Here is an 18,706-nt window from a genome sequence, read left to right on the forward strand (position 1 = left end):
GGGTCAAAGGCCACAGGTAAGCAGGACGTGGTAATGCTTGGGTGGAGGGAGTTCACAGTTCGTACTGTAATGTAACTATATAAAACAATGTAGCTTACTGGAGTAGCACCATTATACACACAATTCTATATTCAGCAATATTTCATCTGGAGCGTAGCACTTGCACCTTCACTTTTATCATGGTAATTTACTTTTGTTGTGAATATTTGTATATATCATGCTGCAATAAAGGCAGCACGGATGGTGCAGTGGGTAGCACTGCCGCCTCACAGCAAGGAGGTCCTTGGTTCGAATCCCCGTTGGCCGGAGTTTGCATGTTCTCCCCGTGTCTGCGTGGGTTTCCTCCGGGTACTCCGGTTTCCTCCCACAGTCCAAAAACATGCAGGTTAGGCTGATTGGAGAGTCTAAATTGCCCATAGGTATGAGTGTGAGTGAATGGTGTGTGTGCCCTGTGATGGACTGGCGACCTGTCCAGGGTGTATTCCTGCCTTTTGCCCAATGTATGCTGGGATAGGCTCCAGCCCCCCTGCGACCCTGTTCAGGATCAGCGGGTTAAGATAATGGATGGATGGATGCTGCAATAAATGGGAATTTCACACAAATATTTTTCAATGTGTGGACATTGGATGAATTTGATACGGGTAAAGAACACCGTTTCCACACAAGCTACATGGCTAATTAAAATTTTTATTGATAGTCAATGCACTTGTTTTACCCCCATATTATCTTTGGGGTGTTTACCCCAATTTGATGGGATTAGATCGAATGCATGTAATAAACATCATGCTGTTTGCAAAGGTCCTGTACCAACTTAAGGGTCAGTTTGACTCAGTATAAAAAGTAAGAAAATATATGACCTTTTACATTTATTTTCATCTCTAATTCTTTGTGTGTGAATCGAGTGGCACTTTCCCATACAGGTTTCAAACTTCCACCTCAGGCTTTAAAAGGAGAACTTTCTCACAGATTTTTAATACAACTTTTGAGAGACAAGGCGACACACACAGTGTCAATATGTTTCTCTTACACCCATTTTGTCAGTTCAAATTGACATCATAAAATGTAAACATAATATGAGGGTTAAGGTGTTATTACTTATCTTATCCTATGCATTTCCCTCTTGTTCATATATAAGGCCCAAGTCACACATTTCTTGCATCAGAGGCACAGGAAACCATGCCAAACCCTGATGGAAATTCCATCTACCTGCCAATGCAGTGTAGATGGAAGCAGCTTCTGCTCCAGAATGTAATTCTGCTCCAGATATCACCTGGAAGGGTGTCTGTGGGTCTGTACCAAGCTGGCCCACCAGCTAGCCATTGTCTTTGCAGCATGGTTGCTATCTCGACCATCGTGTTGCCAGCTTGATCATCTCCAAACCAACTGGACCAGCTTAACAGCAAGGTGTCATTTCCACCAGAGAATGGGTCGACTTTATTTTTTAAACTCCTCAAACCGTTTACCCATACTGTACGGAAGTACTGAACTTGCATACTGTGAGTTTCAATTAGTAGTAAGTGATAATCAAGACTCTAAAATATACATAGGAAACAATCATATCGCTATGTGCTATGCCTGTGTTAGGCACTTCTAACCTGCTACCAATGCAAATAACATTAACTTAGCTAGCTAGCTAACTTTAAGACTTTAAGACTCTTTCTCAAATTTTGAAAATCACGTGTTCTAACAATTAGTAGGTGATAATTATTATTCTAAATGTAATAACGTCACACATATGCAATGCCCTTATTGATAATATTGTTTATAATCTACATTTACACGGATGGATGTGTGTAACTACATCTCACTTCCGCCTCTAACCGCTCTCTCTAGTTTACGTTTATCTGTGGTTGTGGTGTGCTACCCCCCACAGAATTGTGGGATATTAAAGTCCTCCGGTGGCGCGCTGCCGCCATGACTCCCAGGGAGAAGCGGTGGATCGCGCTTATCTCTGTGGTGGTGATTTCTCTCGCGATCCTCTGTCTAGCTCTTTATTTTATTCCTACTTTTCTTTATATCGTGTTACTTCTTGCCATTTCTTGTGTCGTTTTCTTTTATCACACTAGCGATTCGCCATTCCACAGTAGGGAAGGCCATCATCATCGGCCTAGTCTGATCCTCCCGCCGCTTTTTAGACGCTGGTTGCCGGCGAAGACTGCTAACGGCGTGCCGTCGGGTGTGAGAGTCAGTGCAAGAGTCAATAGGGGTCGTTTTGTTAAGGGAGAGCTTAGAGATACAGTTGGATTAGCCGGTGAAAAACGCACGAGCACCGGTCTTTTTAGAAAAGAGTCGGAACTCAGCGCCTCGTTGTTGTTTAGTCCACGGGACATACTCATGGGAAGTTACCTTGGTAAGCCAGACAGCCCCTCGGCCGTTGGAAGGCTCGGTGGCGCCGAGACCAAGGAGCTCCGAGAGCGGCTGTCCCGACCCAACCATGCAGTCTATACCCCCAACAGAAGACTGTCATTCGGGTGAGTGCGTTAAACGAGTCCTGGGTACTTGTTCTGTTGTCCACAGCTCATGTTTGGTTGGGTAACATAGCGCTAGCTACATTGATCAGAGACCAGTTGCGCCAGGAAACTGATTTAGCTAGCTGCTAATGCTAGCCGTGTAGCATTCTCCCCAGCGAACACGTGAAGAATAGCTAACGCTATTTAGCGACGATCTGTACATTCGGCCAGACTGCCGGCTCTAGAGCAACATTAGCTAGGCTATCAATTGTCACTTATTTGGCTGTCAGAAAGCCGGTTTCTCACAAGAGTCATTGTGATCCACAGCCTTGCTAAACCGCTTTTTTCTGCGCAGCGGTGTGGTTAGTGGCTGGCTAGCTTATGAAAAATGCAATTCAATGCGGATTTTCAGACTTCCCTCCAAGATTTGAAAATGTGGGAGTTGCTGTGCGTTCCTTGCCGGGTGTGTTCCATCCTGTTATGGTATGCCGGCTGTTAGCTGCTACTAACGTTCAATAGCTAGTAGTAGCACAGTAACTAACTGCTATTAGTCTACAGCAAACTAGTTGTTAAACACAAAATTCACGGATAGGCGTCAAGTCTAGCCAAGTAAAACTGTCAAGCTAGTAAACAAGCCCGGCGTCTGACAGAAAATGTAACCACTTTGTACAGATGCGAAATTGTTTAGAAACTATTCAGCTACTATACGTTTTGACACGCACTCAGAAGTCCCTAAAAGTACAGGCGATTGTCTTATAGCAATTTCGATTTTATTTTTCACTTTTTACGATTTGTACCACTGTCTAGCTATACGAAATTAGTCGTAGTAACTTTTTTCCTTGTTCACAAAATCCGTTGCCTTAGATAATCGTTTTGGAAGTCAGTGGCTCCTTGTTGTCCTGACCTGAATTTAACAGCTCTCAAAACCCAAATTCTTTTTTTTATTTTATTTTGCCATGAAATTTGATGACATTTCTTGCGGCCACCCTACCATTAAGAAGTTAAACATTGCCATTTTCTCTATTTATATACAACTGTACACAAGGGTTGCCATACCTTGTTCCTGGACGTCTACTGTGCTGTTGGTTTTCACGTCTACTGTGCTGTTGGTTTTCACACAGGAACGGTGTTGGGCAGCTACCCAACTTTACCCCATGAGGGTACAGAGTGTCTGTTTAAAAGTTCTGAAAGTATAATTGAAGTTAAGCACCACATGTCTGTTGCTATTAGTGTGACAATTAGTGGACCAGCCTGTCTCTCTCGACTGAGAAGTACAAAAAGTAATTCTCTAATTTATTGGTGAGCACATGAAAAATATTGATTTGGGTTTAAAGGTCAATGATGAGGATTTATTACAGGGGGTTTAGGGAAGGTTGTGACCCTGTGGACACCAGGAGGGCTAACACACTGGAAGTTCATGTTAAAAAAACGCACTGGCATTGTGCTGAGAGACATTACATTACATTTAGCTGAAACTTTTATCCAAAGTGACTGATAGTTGATTAGACTAAGCAGGTGACAATCCCCTTGCAATGCGGGCTCAAGGGCCCAACAGCTCAACGGATCTTATTGTGATTACACTGGGGTTTGAAAGATTGAATCGCATGGACAGCAGTGTGTGATTTTGCTTTGTGGATTGTTCATCTTTGGGTGTGCATTCTTGCTGCATTCGGTGGGCAACATTAGCTCGGGAGGTCGTCTGGCAGTTGGTGGGTTGCCGGTTCGATCCCTCTGAGCAAGACTGAGTCTGACCCCCAATTGCTCCCGACGAGCCTTGCATGGTGTACGAGTCTATATGTGAATGGGTGGATGAGAGGCATCAATTGTGAAGCGCTGTGGATCGAAGTGCTGTATAAATGCAGTCCATTTACCATGCATTTAGTGCGTATTTACTGTGTTTCCCCCAGGGAGGCGGTGGCTCCAGCGGGGCGTTTCACCATCACGCCCCAGCGGCACTACCCCCTGGCCCAGCCGGGGTGCTCCTCCGTGGGCATGCTAGCCCCCGCCCAGTGGCACGGCTTCCGGAAGAAGAACATCCTCACCCCCCGAAACAATCCCAGCGTGCACAGCCCCGTTACGGTGAAGATCGCCCGGCCGGACCACAGCTCAGCACGCTCCCCATTGTGAGTCTCGTTTCTCTGTGCGCTCTCTCGCTCCTCTCTCTCTGCGCCCTCTCTCTCTCTGTGTGCTCTCTTGCTCCTCTGGCTCTCTCTTTGTGCTCTCTTGCTCCTCTCTCTCTCTCTCTGTGTGCTCTCTCGCTCCTCTCTCTCTGTGTGCTCTCTCGCTCCTCTCTCTCTGTGTGCTCTCTCGCTCCTCTCTCTCTGTGTGCTCTCTCGCTCCTCTCTCTCTGTGTGCTCTCTCGCTCCTCTCTCTCTCTCTGTGTGCTCTCTCGCTCCTCTCTCTCTCTGTGTGCTCTCTCGCTCCTCTCTCTCTCTCTGTGTGCTCTCTCGCTCCTCTCTCTCTCTCTGTGTGCTCTCTCGCTCCTCTCTCTCTCTCTCTGTGTGCTCTCTCGCTCCTCTCTCTCTCTCTGTGTGCTCTCTCGCTCCTCTCTCTCTCTCTGTGTGCTCTCTCGCTCCTCTCTCTCTCTCTGTGTGCTCTCTCGCTCCTCTCTCTCTCTCTGTGTGCTCTCTCGCTCCTCTCTCTCTCTCTCTCTGTGTGCTCTCTCGCTCCTCTCTCTCTCTCTGTGTGCTCTCTCGCTCCTCTCTCTCTCTCTGTGTGCTCTCTCGCTCCTCTCTCTATCTCTCTCTGTGTGCTCTCTCGCTCCTCTCTCTCTCTCTCTCTGTGTGCTCTCTCGCTCCTCTCTCTCTCTCTCTGTGTGCTCTCTCGCTCCTCTCTCTCTCTCTCTCTGTGTGCTCTCTCGCTCCTCTCTCTCTCTCTCTGTGTGCTCTCTCGCTCCTCTCTCTCTCTCTGTGTGCTCTCTCGCTCCTCTCTCTCTCTGTGTGCTCTCTCGCTCCTCTCTCTCTCTCTCTGTGTGCTCTCTCGCTCCTCTCTCTCTGTGTGCTCTCTCGCTCCTCTCTCTCTCTCTGTGTGCTCTCTCGCTCCTCTCTCTCTCTCTCTGTGTGCTCTCTCGCTCCTCTCTCTCTCTCTCTCTCTCTCTGTGTGCTCTCTCGCTCCTCTCTCTCTCTCTCTCTCTCTGTGTGCTCTCTCGCTCCTCTCTCTCTCTCTCTCTGTGTGCTCTCTCGCTCCTCTCTCTCTCTCTCTGTGTGCTCTCTCGCTCCTCTCTCTCTCTCTGTGCTCTCTCGCTCCTCTCTCTCTCTGTGTGCTCTCTCGCTCCTCTCTCTCTCTCTCTGTGTGCTCTCTCGCTCCTCTCTCTCTCTCTCTGTGTGCTCTCTCGCTCCTCTCTCTCTCTCTCTGTGTGCTCTCTCGCTCCTCTCTCTCTCTCTCTGTGTGCTCTCTCGCTCCTCTCTCTCTCTCTCTCTCTGTGTGCTCTCTCGCTCCTCTCTCTCTCTCTCTGTGTGCTCTCTCGCTCCTCTCTCTCTCTCTCTCTGTGTGCTCTCTCGCTCCTCTCTCTCTCTCTCTGTGTGTGCTCTCTCGCTCCTCTCTCTCTCTCTCTCTGTGTGCTCTCTCGCTCCTCTCTCTCTCTCTGTGCTCTCTCGCTCCTCTCTCTCTCTCTCTGTGTGCTCTCTCGCTCCTCTCTCTCTCTCTCTCTGTGTGCTCTCTCGCTCCTCTCTCTCTCTGTGTGCTCTCTCGCTCCTCTCTCTCTCTCTCTGTGTGCTCTCTCGCTCCTCTCTCTCTCTCTCTCTGTGTGCTCTCTCGCTCCTCTCTCTCTCTCTCTGTGTGCTCTCTCGCTCCTCTCTCTCTCTCTCTCTCTGTGTGCTCTCTCGCTCCTCTCTCTCTCTCTCTCTGTGTGCTCTCTCGCTCCTCTCTCTCTCTCTCTCTGTGTGCTCTCTCGCTCCTCTCTCTCTCTCTCTGTGTGCTCTCTCGCTCCTCTCTCTCTCTCTCTGTGTGCTCTCTCGCTCCTCTCTCTCTCTCTGTGTGCTCTCTCGCTCCTCGCTCTCTCGCTCCTCTCTCTCTCTCTCTGTGTTTGTTTTTTTTTGCCACTGGTTGAGGGTTTCCCAACTGGCAAGGTTTATTTACCTGACAATCTCTGTAAGAAGCGCTGTAGAAATAAAGCTGAGTTGAAATGAATGCTTATTGTGTTTCCTGTAGTCTGAATCACCTGACCTCCCCGCTGACCCCCCTGAGCCCGGGCCTGGGGTCAGGGGTCGGGGCCACTGCTGACCCCTGCGCCAGGGAGACGGTTCTGAGCGTGCTCAAAGAGAGCCGCAAGCGCGAGGTGGATGAGGACGTGGACGGCAGCTTCATGGGCGCCCAGAAGAGCAAGAGGAGGTGAGGACGTCTCCCCTCCTGTCCCCTCCTGTCCCCTCCTGTCCCCCTCTGAGCGAGCAAGAGTAGGTGAGGGCGTTCCCCTCTGGGCTCACACTTTCATTCAGGTCCAGCACGTGGGAGAAGTGAGCTTTTCATGTGCAACGAGTCTCTCTCAAAATTTTATAAGTGTGTTCTAAACTTGCTTTCAATGGACCCTTTTGGAGACAACGTCATGCTGACAACAACGTGTGCATCTAACTGGAGGTAGAAAAGCTAGCAAACTTCAGTGTGCAGGCTGGAGCTTAATTTTAGCTGCTGTAGCTGCACACTCCATGCCCCCTCCCCCCTCTGTCCCCCCCATCCCCCTCTGAGCCAGCGAGGGAGGGCATGATGACCCGAGTGTAGAGAGGATGGGCTTGGGTGATGATTGATTGTGGAAAAACAGCACCGTGTGTTTTAAATGTATTTTGTGCCCCCCCTCCCTCAGACGCCATGGCAGCAGCGAGAGTTCCCAATCTGCCTTCGAACCCCTGACCAATGGGACCCCATCGCACCTGGTGCCCAAGTGAGCGTGGGGAGTGGCGTGCCTGGATGGGGGGTTTCATTGACATGCTGCTCCTCTTCAAATGTCTAAAATAAATGCATAAATATAAATGTATGTCATTGAAATACAGATAAATAAGTAAAAAAACTGATTGCTTCTGATGATGGGTGATCAAGTGCCAGCTAAAATGTGTACCTCTGAGAAATATCTATGAATTTTAGCTTGAATGATTCTTGGTGAAATGAACTTATTGTTGCATTTGTGCTATTATAAGGATTAAGAGTAATGAATATGACAATTGAATGAATATGGATAAAGTTGTCCTGTGTCTTTGGCGATGAACTGCAGTTTGGAGGAAGGCTCCATCCTCTTCCTCAGCCCTCACGCTCTCGTTCTCCCCTCCTCTCCGCAGACCGAGCAGAATGAAGCGAGGGATGAACACGCTGGTGGTGGAGGAGTCCCAGATGAAACGGTCCCGCACCTCGTCTGTGAGCTCCCTGGGGTGGGGGCTGACCCCCGGCGGGGTCCCCGGCTCCATCCGAAACCCCATCTACAGCTCCTACAGCTCCTCCAAGGGTGCAGCTCAGGTACCAAATTCCAAAACCTGTATCCTCAAACCCGTTCTGAACCCCCAAACCTGTCCACCCCCCCCAAACCCCATCTACTGCTCCTCGAAGGGTGCAGCTCAGGTACTGAACCCAAACCCCGTCCCAAAACCGCACTGAACCCCAAACCCCATCTTAAACCCATACCGTACCCCCGACTCACTCCCAAATCCCATCTACAGCTTTTACAGCCCCTCAAAGGGTGCAGCTCAGGTACCAAACTCCCGAACCTGTACCCCCACAGTCATACTGAACCCCCAAACTTGTACTCAACTCCCGAACCTGTACCCCCACAGTCATACTGAACCCCCAAACTTGTACTCAACTCCCAACCCCGTCCCAAACCCGCACTGAACCCTCGGCTCGCTCCCTAGCCCGTCCCTAGCCCGTCCCTAGCCCGTCCCTAGCCCGTCCCTAGCCCGTCCCTAGCCCGTCCCTAGCCCGTCCCTAGCCCGTCCCTAGCCCGTCCCTAGCCCGTCCCTAGCCCGTCCCGTAGTGTACTCATACCGTGCCCATATTGAACCCCATATTTTGGCCAGAGATGCGTCTACCAGCCTATTGTGTCAAATGACGAAAATGACTTGGTCTCAAAAATGGTCTCCCGAATTTCCCCTAGAATTTTCTTATGTCACAGACAGCATCATTCTTTGTCGTGCTGTGGACTGGATCAGCCAGATGGAACTCTGAAGGTCGTTGTCATGGACACATCTTGTTTTCTAAAAAAAAACCAACAAGCTGTCAGGAGTCCGGCTGTCGTTTCCATAGAGACAATAGAACCCTCATCACAGATATTCGGCAGAGTATAAATGGAAAACTTTAGTTTTTGTTGTCCATGGTTGTGCCATAGTCTGAAATGGGCTTAACGCTGACCCATGATCCCCCATAGCGATCGCTTGTAGAGGAGACCGAGGCCTGACGCATAGCAGGGAGGGGCCGGAGGTAATGATTCCTCTGAACCCGTAATTCCCCTGATCACGGCTGCCGGGGGGAATAGTTGCTAGGTAACCGAATCCCCCACTTGTTAACGGGCTGTGTGTGCGAATCCTGGGTGGGACTGTACACAGCTCTCTTAGGCTTGAGAAAGGTACTGTCAGAACATCAATCTGTGTGTCAATGACTTCTTAAGAAGGGTAAAATTGGCCAGGTGTTTTAAATTGCAGGAATACTTAGTAATAATTGGATGTTATGTCAGAGTAAGTGCGGCCTCGTGGAATGCGGTTGTAGATGTTTTATTATGTACTTGTGATTATGTAAGCTGGTCTGGTTTAGTACCTATGCTAAATGCTGACTGTAAATGCACTGAAATCTGGGCTGGTATTCTGGAAATTCTCATGCACTGATCACTGCTTCTGCGGAGTTTCTATTTTCCAATTTGGGAAGATAATTGAAATTCACTTAATTCTGTCAAAGAATATTATATTATATTTTTTCAATGAGTGAATTGAATGTCCAGTCATTTCCTGAGCCTTACGTACTGTACCTGGCCCCAGCCCTACCTGCTCTAATTGGTGGTTAATGCTCGACTGTCACCATCCGCTGGAGGTTAGATGTGCTATTGATTAAATTGTTCATTCGTTCATTCCTTACTGTATCCGACAGAAGCCATCCACCCTGAGCCTGTCCCCCCTCTCCAGTCCTGGATCGTCCCGCCCGCAGACCCCTGAGAGACCCCCCAAAAAGCCAAGGTACTGTCCCACCCCATTCCCCCGGCCCCCCTTGCGATGGGACATCCCATAGACCTGCTTGTCTGTCGTGTGAAGCTCTTGTTCTTTGGTGTGGACCCCCGTCTTGTTCTGTGGTGAAGTTAGACTACTAGCTCTGTGGTGTGACTCTTCTTGTTCTGTGGTGTGGAGCTCATCCAGCTCTTGTGCTCTTGTGACTCAGGGAGGAGGTGGCTCAGTCCTCCAGTGCAGCACCTGCTGACATTTCTGACGCAAGCTCCGCAGAGCAGACCATCAGTGCAGGTAAGCGTCCAGGTTTCAGGCGATTGCCGTTTCACCTCGCTGAGTTGTAAGCCTGGGCTTGGATCCATTTTCTGGAAATCAATTGACATTCAGTTCATGCTTTTGTGAAAAATGTTCTCTTAGTATCTTTCAGTTAATGGAATTCAAGTTTTTATCCTAAACTGATGGAAAGTGAATTGGAATTGACTCTAACCCTGGCTTAAACCTCTCTGCTGTGTATGTGTGTAATGGTTTGTGATTATCTTCAGGCAAGAACACCCCTACACCTGCAGCACCAGTGGTCACTTCCCCATCAACCTCCGGGGGCAGTGAGGGAAAACGCAAGCGGAAGATTCCACTGATGCCCAGCCGGAGGGGGGAGAACATCTCCCTGGTAAGTGGGGTGGATTCATGAAGTAAAGTGATTTCCTCTCATTTTCAGTCTGTGAAAGCTGGGTTGGAAAAGCACTAGCTTTTCAGAAGAATAGTTTTCTTTGTTCTCTGCCTTTAATATCCCAAAGTTTGAAATCGACCAAAATTATTTTGCGGTTTGCCTTCCCACAAGTTCAAAATGCTGCCTTGTGCTCCTCCTGGATTGTGGTCAGAGTCATGTCGCCATAGATTTATACCCCCTGGCAGGGTCTCCCAAGGCGAACAGGTCTGGGGTGAGGACCCACACAAAAACGATCTGTCGTGCTCTGGGTGAAAGGACTATGTGGGATCATCACCCACAAAGTTCAGGGTGCAAAGCCCAATGGACGAAGGGTGCATGTGGAGTGGACCTGGGCATTGCTTTCTCGGGCAACAAACTAAATCTTGGTATGTGCAATATTACCTCACTGGTGGGGAAAGGCCCCTAGCTGGTGCAGGAGGTTGAGAGGTACCAGCTAGATATAGTTGGGCTCACATCTATGCACTGTGTTGGCTCTGGAATCAAGCTACTTGATAGAGGGTGTAGATGTTCAGGGTTAGAGTCACCAGGTGGAAGTGGGGATACTCACTTCAGTTGGAATTTACTGCAGTTGAAGAGGGGGTTGCCTCAATGCAACTGTGTGATGGAGAGGAAAATCGACCGTTATACAGGCGTATGCACTTGATAGCAGTTCAGTGTATTCAGATTTCTTGGAGAAGGTGGTGTAAGCGGGATGCTGTCCATGCTGTTCTCAGCAAGGATGGTAACGCTGACCTCAACTGGGCATATTGTCAGAAGGTGGAAAGAATGTGTTGAGGAACTCCTAAATCCGACAGACACTCAATCTAGGAGGGAGCGCTGGAACAGTCTGGGGGGATCAGATCCTTATCTCTGGGACAGACGTCACTCGGGGGTTGGAGAGCTTCTCAGTGACAGCGCCAGGGGCGGGTGAGATCCATCCAGAAATGTTGAAGGCTATATTGTTGGAGTGTCATGACTGACACAAATCTTCAATATCGCATTGAGGTTGGGTGCAGCACCTTTGAAGTGGAAGAACGGGGTGGTGGTCCCCATCTGTAAGATCCAATTATCGGGGAATCACACACCTCATCCTCCCTAGGGGGGAGGTACTGGAATGCCGGGGTACTGGAAAGGAGGCTCCAACAGATAGTCGAACTTCAGTTCCAGGAGGAACAATGCGGCTTCCATCCTTTCCAAGCAATAGCAGACCAGCTTTTTACCCTCTCGCAGATATTTGAGTGGGGGAGGAATTTGCTTACTCAGTCTACGTGTGGTTTGTGGATTTGGAGAAGGCTTATGACCGTGTTCCTTGGGGTGTCTTGTGAGAAGTGCTTTGGGAGTATGGGGTGCTGGGGTCGCTACTGTGATCCATTCGGTCCCTGTACACTCGGGAGCAAGAGCTGTGTTTGCATTCTTCCTATTCTTAAGTCAAGCTCATACCTAGTCTCTCCTCCTGTTCCTGGTATTCATGATCAGGTTCTTAAGGTGCAGCTGGGCGCGGGAGTGTGTCTGGTTTGGACACGTAGGGGTGCCGCTGCTGTTTGTGAACGAAGTTATCCTTTTGACCTCCTCATACTGTGGCCTTCGATGCACACTAGAACGGTCTGCAGCTGTGTGTGTGTGTGTGTGTGTGTGTGTGTGTGTGTGTGTGTGTGTGTGTGTGTGTGTGTGTGTGTGTGTGTGTGGTTGGCACCTTCAAGTCTGGCTATAGTCCTCTCCTGGGACCAGAGCGGTGGAACAACTGCCCCAGGTGGCGAGGTCAAGTGTTTCTTATTCATAGAGGTGGTTGAGGAGTTGAGGTGGTTTTGGCCCGATACAGACGCCTCCCTTTCGGGGTGTTCCGGGCATGTCCACCTGGACACGCTGGAGGGATTGGATCTCACTGCTGGTCTGGGATTGCCTTGGGTTGGGTTCGAGGAAGTTGCTAGGTAGAGGGATGTCTGGGCTTCTCTGCTCTGCCCTGTTGCCACCACGACCCTTACCTAGATTAAGCTGCTAGAAAATGGATGGAGGGAGGGATGGTTTTGGCCATAGATGATAACCCCAATTTGTTAAAGGACCTGTAAATAAAGCAAAAATAAAAGAAAAACCATGGATTTCCTGTTATGAAAATTCGTTTAAGGCCCATGTATGACCGTATCGCTGGAGGTTACTAATTCTCAAACAGACTTACGTTGATCATTCCATTAGTCATTAGTTGAATGTCAAATAGTCATGTATTTGATTGTTTTTTAATAAACTTTTCTCTTGCATGCGAATGAGGCTCTGTGCTCAGGACATTAAGTCGAAAGCTGGCTAATTAATGATTAATGGGCCTGATTTTAATGCAAAATAATTAATATGTTAGTTTAATATGTAAATGTTTTGCAGCCACCGGCCCCTGAGCTGGGTTACACCATCACTGTGACAGACCTGGATTTGGAGAAGAAGGCAGCCCTGGAGCGGATAAAGAAGGCCCTGGAGGATCCAGGTCAGTGTGCCATTAACCTCCTTGCATCACACTCATTAGAACTGGGACGCCTCCATCTTGGGACTGGGGGATATTTCACATGGGAGGATTAGAGTTGGCTGGATAACTGTGCCGTGTAAAAGCAGCTTTTGTGTTCGTTTTTTAACTTGATTATTGAGCTAACTTGATAATCCTGCTTTGTGAAATACACCCCCTCAGTGTTTAACTCAGCAAAAAGTTTACTTTCAAAATGAGAGAAAATTGTCTTTTTTGGAACACGGCCAATAACTTCCAGTTTTCTCCATTTCAGAGCCGCCTAAGCCCGCCCCTGCCCCAGCCATGCCGACCTTCCCCGCAGCCCCCGCTGCCAGCCTGGCTCCCCCGACCTCTGGAGGCCTGCTACTGGGCTCCATCACCACCGCCTCCCCCTCTATTGCTCCCACCTCCACAGCGGCCTCCGGAGCGCCTGCCCCCGGGCCTTCCCTAGCGGCCGGAGCCAGTACCACACCGGCCTCCACCTCCTCCTCCACTGCCACTGCGGCTCCTGCTGCCCCCGCCTCCAGCCTACCCAACCCCCTCCTGGAGTCCCTGAGGAAGATGAAGGACAGCCCTTCACCGTTAGGTCTGAGCTCACATTTATTTCACCTCACTTCCTGTCCAAAGGGACTGTGGCCACACACTCTGTACATACACTTGATCCTATGTTCTGGCGTTCCTTCTGGACTTTGTGCTTCGTAACTCCTGGAGGTTCCGGGTTCTGTGTTTTTGCGCCCGTTTGCAGTGTGTAGGTGTTGCATTTTCTGAGTCTCTTTGCTCTTTTTCCCTCAGGGCCTGCTGTTGGTGGGACGGCATTGACGGGCCTTTCTGCCCCGACACCCTCACTGTTGAGTTCTGGAGGAGTGAAGCTGGAACCTAGCCTGACTCCGGCACCACCTAGCCTGATCCCGACACAGCCTAGCCTGAACCTGACACAGCCTAGCCTGATTCCCGCGCAGCCTAGCCTGACCTTGGTGCAGTCTAGCCTGACTCCAGCACAGTCCTCCGCAGCTGTGGCCCCTACCATCCAGCTCCCGAGTTCAGTGTCAACTTCTGCCTTCACCCAGGTCTTGCCCCAGGTCGCACAGTCATCTGCCTCTGTGCTGCCCACCACGTTCAGCCTGTCCAGTGTGGTGAAGGCCCCCTCCTCTTCCTCTTCAGCGACCACCGCCACAGAAACCACTAGCGTTACGGCTAATCCTCGGCCCTCGGCTTTCGGGGCCGTTTTCGGGGCGGCGTCAGGAGCAGCGCCCCCTACCACCACCACCACTGCCGGCACGCCGGCTCTGCCCACCTTCACACCCATTTTCGGGAGTGCGACAGGCAGCAGCAGCTCATTCGGCCAGCCCCCGAACGCCACCCCGGCTGCTCCCGCTTCATCCCAGAGTGGCTCCATATTCGGCCAGTCCACCGCGACCTCTGAACCCACCTTACAGACGCCCGCCAAGTCGCTGTTCGCGAGCTGGAACGCAGCCCCTGCCCCCTCTGTTTCTGCCCCCGCACCTGCCCCCACCCCCGCCTCCAACGGGAGCTCTTTCCAGTTTGGGGCCACGCCCGCCGCTACAACAGCACCCACCCTCAACCCCACCTCCACCACTGCTGCCCCGTCCCCCTTCCAGTTTGGTGGGGCTACAGCCACCACAGCGGCCCCCCCTCCCGCCGCCCAGGCGACGTTCAGCTTTGGCGCCCCCACCGGCCAGACCGCTGCCCCCGCCAGCACTTTCGGGGGATTCGCCGCACCCGTTTCCACGGCGACAGGCCCCACCCCAGCCCCCACAAGCCAGCCGGCGTTCACCTTTGGGAAGCCCGCCTTCGACGGACCTGCGGCTTTCCCCTCCGCACCCCCACCGGCGGTGCCGGCCGCGGCCAAGCCCTTTGGTTTCGGGGCGAGCGGGACGGGGGCTGGGACTGGGGCCACACCCTTCAGCTTTGGGGGGGCCGCCACAACATCTGCCCCCTCCTTCGGCACGCCCAGCCAGCCGGCCTTTGGCGCGGCCACGGCGGGTTTTGCGTTCGGCTCCAGCACCCAGAGCGCTGCCCCTCTCCCCGCCCCGGCCCCCACCTTCTCCTTCGGGGGGGCCCCGGCCTGCCAGCCCAGTGCCCCCGCACCCTCCCAGGCCCCCCCCCTGCAGCCTGCCTCGGGGGGCTTTAACTTCGGGGCAGCAGTGGCAGGCAGTGCGTTTGGCACCCCCGCCCCGGCCAACCCCCCTGGCCTCCCCCAGAACTTCGCCTTCGGGGGAGCCAACAACGCTACAGACAGCAAGCCAGCCTTCGGTGAGTCACTCACTGTCACTCACCCACTCTCCCCCACACCCCCACACCCCTAACATCTCACTGGAGTCCTATTCCTCTCTCCAGACCTGATTTTCATCCTTGGGAGATAATTTGTCCTTGTCTTTCTCTGTAGTAAGACTTATTTTACGCTGGGCTTATTTTACCTTGAGTCTTGGTTGAACTCACCAGTTCTGTTGTCTTTCAGCCCCTATTGTGGGGCCTCTCTGAAAGCATGTTCTCCCCGTGTCTGTGTGGGTTTCCTCTGGGTACTCCGGTTTCCTCCCACAGTCCAAAGTGTTCCCAATGCATGTTGGGATAGGCTCCAGCACGCCCACAACCCTGACCAGGAATAAACGGGTTGAATAATGGATGGGTAAACTCATGGCCTCCAAGGGCCACTGTTCTTCACAAACTGAACCTGAAGGGAGAAGGTTGTCTGGTTTGGGGTGAAATTGGAGTTTTAGGTGCTCACTGTCTGTCTCCCCCACAGGGACGTCCACCCCCGCTTTTGGCCAGAACACTGGAGCCCCCATCCCCTTTGGAAGCCCCAGCTTCTCTCCCGCAGCATTCGGTAAGCTGTCTACACCAGCTTACACCTGTCTGAATAAACTGTGATTTTATTGGACAGTGTCTCTGTACACCAGCTGGTGCGTGTTTGGTGTGGTCTGGGTATATGTTAATGTGAATATTTCATTTGGCTTCTGTTCCAGGGGCCTCCCCGACTCCCTCCTTCTCCATCGGCTCCGGATCCAAGCCCTCTGCGAGGCAGAGGCTGCAGGCCCGCAGACAGCACCCCAGGAAGAAGTAGCCGTGGCTGGGGGAGAGAGAGCCGCCTCCACCCCCTGTGGGCCTAGAGGCCAGGGAAAACCCTGGAGGAGGAGGGGCGGGGTGCGCTGAACTGCTGCTGAAGACTGCCCCCTTACCTGCCCCCGCCCCCGCCTCTGCCCCGCCCCGCCCCGCCTGGACGGAGAAGCCCCCCCCCACCCCTCCCCCGTCACCTCTGTGGGTCCCGTGCTGGCTCCAGACACTGGGGGACTGGGGGGGTTGGGTGTCGGGTGTTGGGGGCTTCAGGCTACAACAGTACAAGGTTACTTGAACAAAATGAAAAAAAAAAAAAAAACTTCAAACCTGGACTCAAAACTTTGTACAAATCTAACCTGCTCCCTGTCCTGTGCTGCCCTACACCCCTCTCCCCTCCTCCTTCATCAAGTCCCCAAACCATCGCAGTCGCCTTCAGCCAGCTGCATTCCCCCACCTGGGCACACACTACTGCACACCTAGTGCTTACCACAGCTGTATTGTACGTTTTGGGAGGGTTGGCGAGGGTGTTCATCTCACTGGCAGTGTGGACAGGAGGGTAGTGTTGTGTAAACCGTGTTACTCTGGTCTGGTTTTCTGTGTAATGCGGCTGAGTATTCTGGGAGTGTTGTGGAGGAAACCGTCTGAGGCGGTTCTGTTGCCGTTCACTTCTTGGTATTTCTTTGGCCGTGGTTTTTCTGCGGAGAAGATCAGGAATAGGAACATTTATAGAAGTAAGAAAAGCTTTTGCACTCGGTGTATAATTCATGCATCACTTACTGAATGGGAATGTTTAAGTTTTTACGTTTATAAATCTTTCGATTGTTGTGTAAATAATGCAAGGTATGTCACAAGCCTGATTCTGGAGTGATACTTTCAGCAGGTAATTTCCATTAAAACTCTTGTTTTCCAAAGAATAGCAGACTCTGTGTGCTTACTTCGGAAAAAGTGTGTTTTATTTTTCTGTTTTGGAAAGGTAGCCTTTGCGTGTTTTGACCTGTGTTCTCTGACGGTGAGCAGACGGCATTTGGGTGGAGTGTTGTGAAGTGTTAGATTAACAGTTTGTGGACAGTATGATAGCCGTAGTTAAGTGGTAGAGTTTTTATTTGTAGAGATTCAGACTGCAGGTAGCAGTGCACGGATGAGGTACAGCTATGGTAAGCCTCTATTCCCCAGGTGCTGTTCCTGACTCCCTCTCCAGTGCCCTCTGCTGGGCACAGATGCAAAACTGTCTCTTCAGATGCTCTGCAGATCCCTTTATTGAGTCACGATAACGTTCCCGAAAGCAGAGGCCATTCTACACTCATTTGGAACAGATGAAATGCGAATACGCAGCCTAAAACTGAAACACCCTCTCCAAACTCTCCGTAGAGGCAGCATGATCCTGGACTAACCCCCCCCCAAACATGCGTACACGCACACGCACACACGCGCGCACAAACCCCCCACCCACCCCTGTTCTCCGATCCTAGTCTGCTGCTTTGCTCTTCTAGACTACCTCTTTCTGCCCCCCCCCCCCTCGCTGCTAAAGTGTGTGCTACCGCTAATGGCTTCGCTGTCATCCGCTCTGCTCGCCTCCCCATAGACATCTGCAAGCATTTTAGCGTCTTCTGCTCAGTGCTGCCACCCTGTGGACAGCAATGTGCACTGCACTGGACTGAACACCGTTTCCCCCAGACGGTATGAGCGAAGGCCCCGTCATATGTACCCATCTTCTGACTGTCACTCCGCTCCCCCTCCCTAATCCAGTACTACTCTATAAGGAAGTGGTGTTTGATTTTTTGTTTGTTTTTCGTGTGCCTCAGAGAGTCTGGTTTGGAGGAACTGCTGGGCGATTGGCGGCGCGTTGGTAGTGCCGGACGCGTGGATCTCCTGCCGGGGCAGGGTCAGGGTCAGGGGTGGGGCTCTGCAATTCTGGGCGGGGATGAATCCGACTTGAGAGTGAATTTTTAATTTGTGCTTTGGTTACGTTTCTTTTTTTTTTTTTTCTTTCTATTTAATGTTAAAACTTCTTAAAGAATGTTTTTTGGATGCATGGTTAAATTGTATTCTGCAGCGAGTTAAAACAACTCAAGTCAGCCATGAGCTGGAGTATTGTTGGAGAGATGACCGTTTGTAAGATAAAAACAAAATTTCTTTTTAGTGAGAAATTTTAACTTTTTATTTTTTTTCCCCTTTGCCGACATGTAGTAGAGAATGACTTAGTTGATATTTAGACACAGTGTTTTTGTAAATACTCTTTAAACGATGGTGATAAGTGTTGTTGGTGTTGACGATGTTTGTGGTTGAAAATGTGCCCCAGCTTGTGTTTGAGAAGCTGGACGAGCAGCTGATTGGATCGTGTGAATGATGCGCAAGCGGATGATTGGCTAAATGCAGGCAACAGATATTGAAATTATTTAAATCAGCTGATGAATCACAGCTATATTTTTGTATTAAAGCAGTTTGCTATTTTCAATTCCTTCAAGCCCGGCTCCCTGAGGCAAATATGTTTACAAAAAGATAGCTTTGTTTTATTGTTTTTGTTTTTTGTTTTAACTTTTCCAAAATGATTGTTCTCTTTTGGAATTTTTCTTTACTTAGCTGCAGAAGGTGTAATAAAGAAGGAAAACTGTCTGATCTGACTGCGATGTAGCTACTTTTAATTTGGAAGAGTACGGGGTCTGTGTGGGGTTTTTATGCAGAAGAGTACGGGGTGTGTGTGGGGTTTTTATGCAGAAGAGTACGGGGTGTGTGGGGTTTTTATGCGGAAGAGTACGGGGTGTGTGGGGTTTTTATGCGGAAGAGTACGGGGTGTGTGGGGTTTTTATGCGGAAGAGTACGTGGTGTGTGGGGTTTTTATGCGGAAGAGTTTGGGGTGTGGGGG

At 50.7% G+C, this 18,706-nt stretch overlaps 1 protein-coding gene across 2 annotated transcripts; it reads left to right on the forward strand.

The window, feature by feature from the left end:
* The first annotated feature begins 1,889 nt into the window (after nucleotides 1-1,889).
* Nucleotides 1,890-18,464, forward strand: pom121 (POM121 transmembrane nucleoporin). Of its 2 annotated transcripts, none has more exons than XM_061216691.1 (13): nucleotides 1,890-2,471; nucleotides 4,358-4,573; nucleotides 6,600-6,779; nucleotides 7,246-7,323; nucleotides 7,715-7,889; nucleotides 9,507-9,592; nucleotides 9,792-9,871; nucleotides 10,120-10,244; nucleotides 12,654-12,753; nucleotides 13,043-13,354; nucleotides 13,561-15,042; nucleotides 15,533-15,613; nucleotides 15,753-18,464. In XM_061216691.1, the coding sequence occupies exons 1-13, from the start codon at nucleotides 1,915-1,917 to the stop codon at nucleotides 15,848-15,850; spliced, it is 3,570 nt and encodes a 1,189-aa protein (XP_061072675.1). In that variant the 5' UTR covers nucleotides 1,890-1,914; the 3' UTR covers nucleotides 15,851-18,464. The 2 variants fall into 2 exon arrangements, with proteins under 2 accessions (XP_061072675.1, XP_061072674.1); XM_061216690.1 differs by having other exon boundaries at nucleotides 2,185-2,471; nucleotides 9,510-9,592.
* Nucleotides 18,465-18,706: the final 242 nt, after the last annotated feature.

This window comes from Conger conger, chromosome 13 (assembly GCF_963514075.1).
Source record: "Conger conger chromosome 13, fConCon1.1, whole genome shotgun sequence".
Classification (NCBI taxonomy): domain Eukaryota; kingdom Metazoa; phylum Chordata; class Actinopteri; order Anguilliformes; family Congridae; genus Conger; species Conger conger.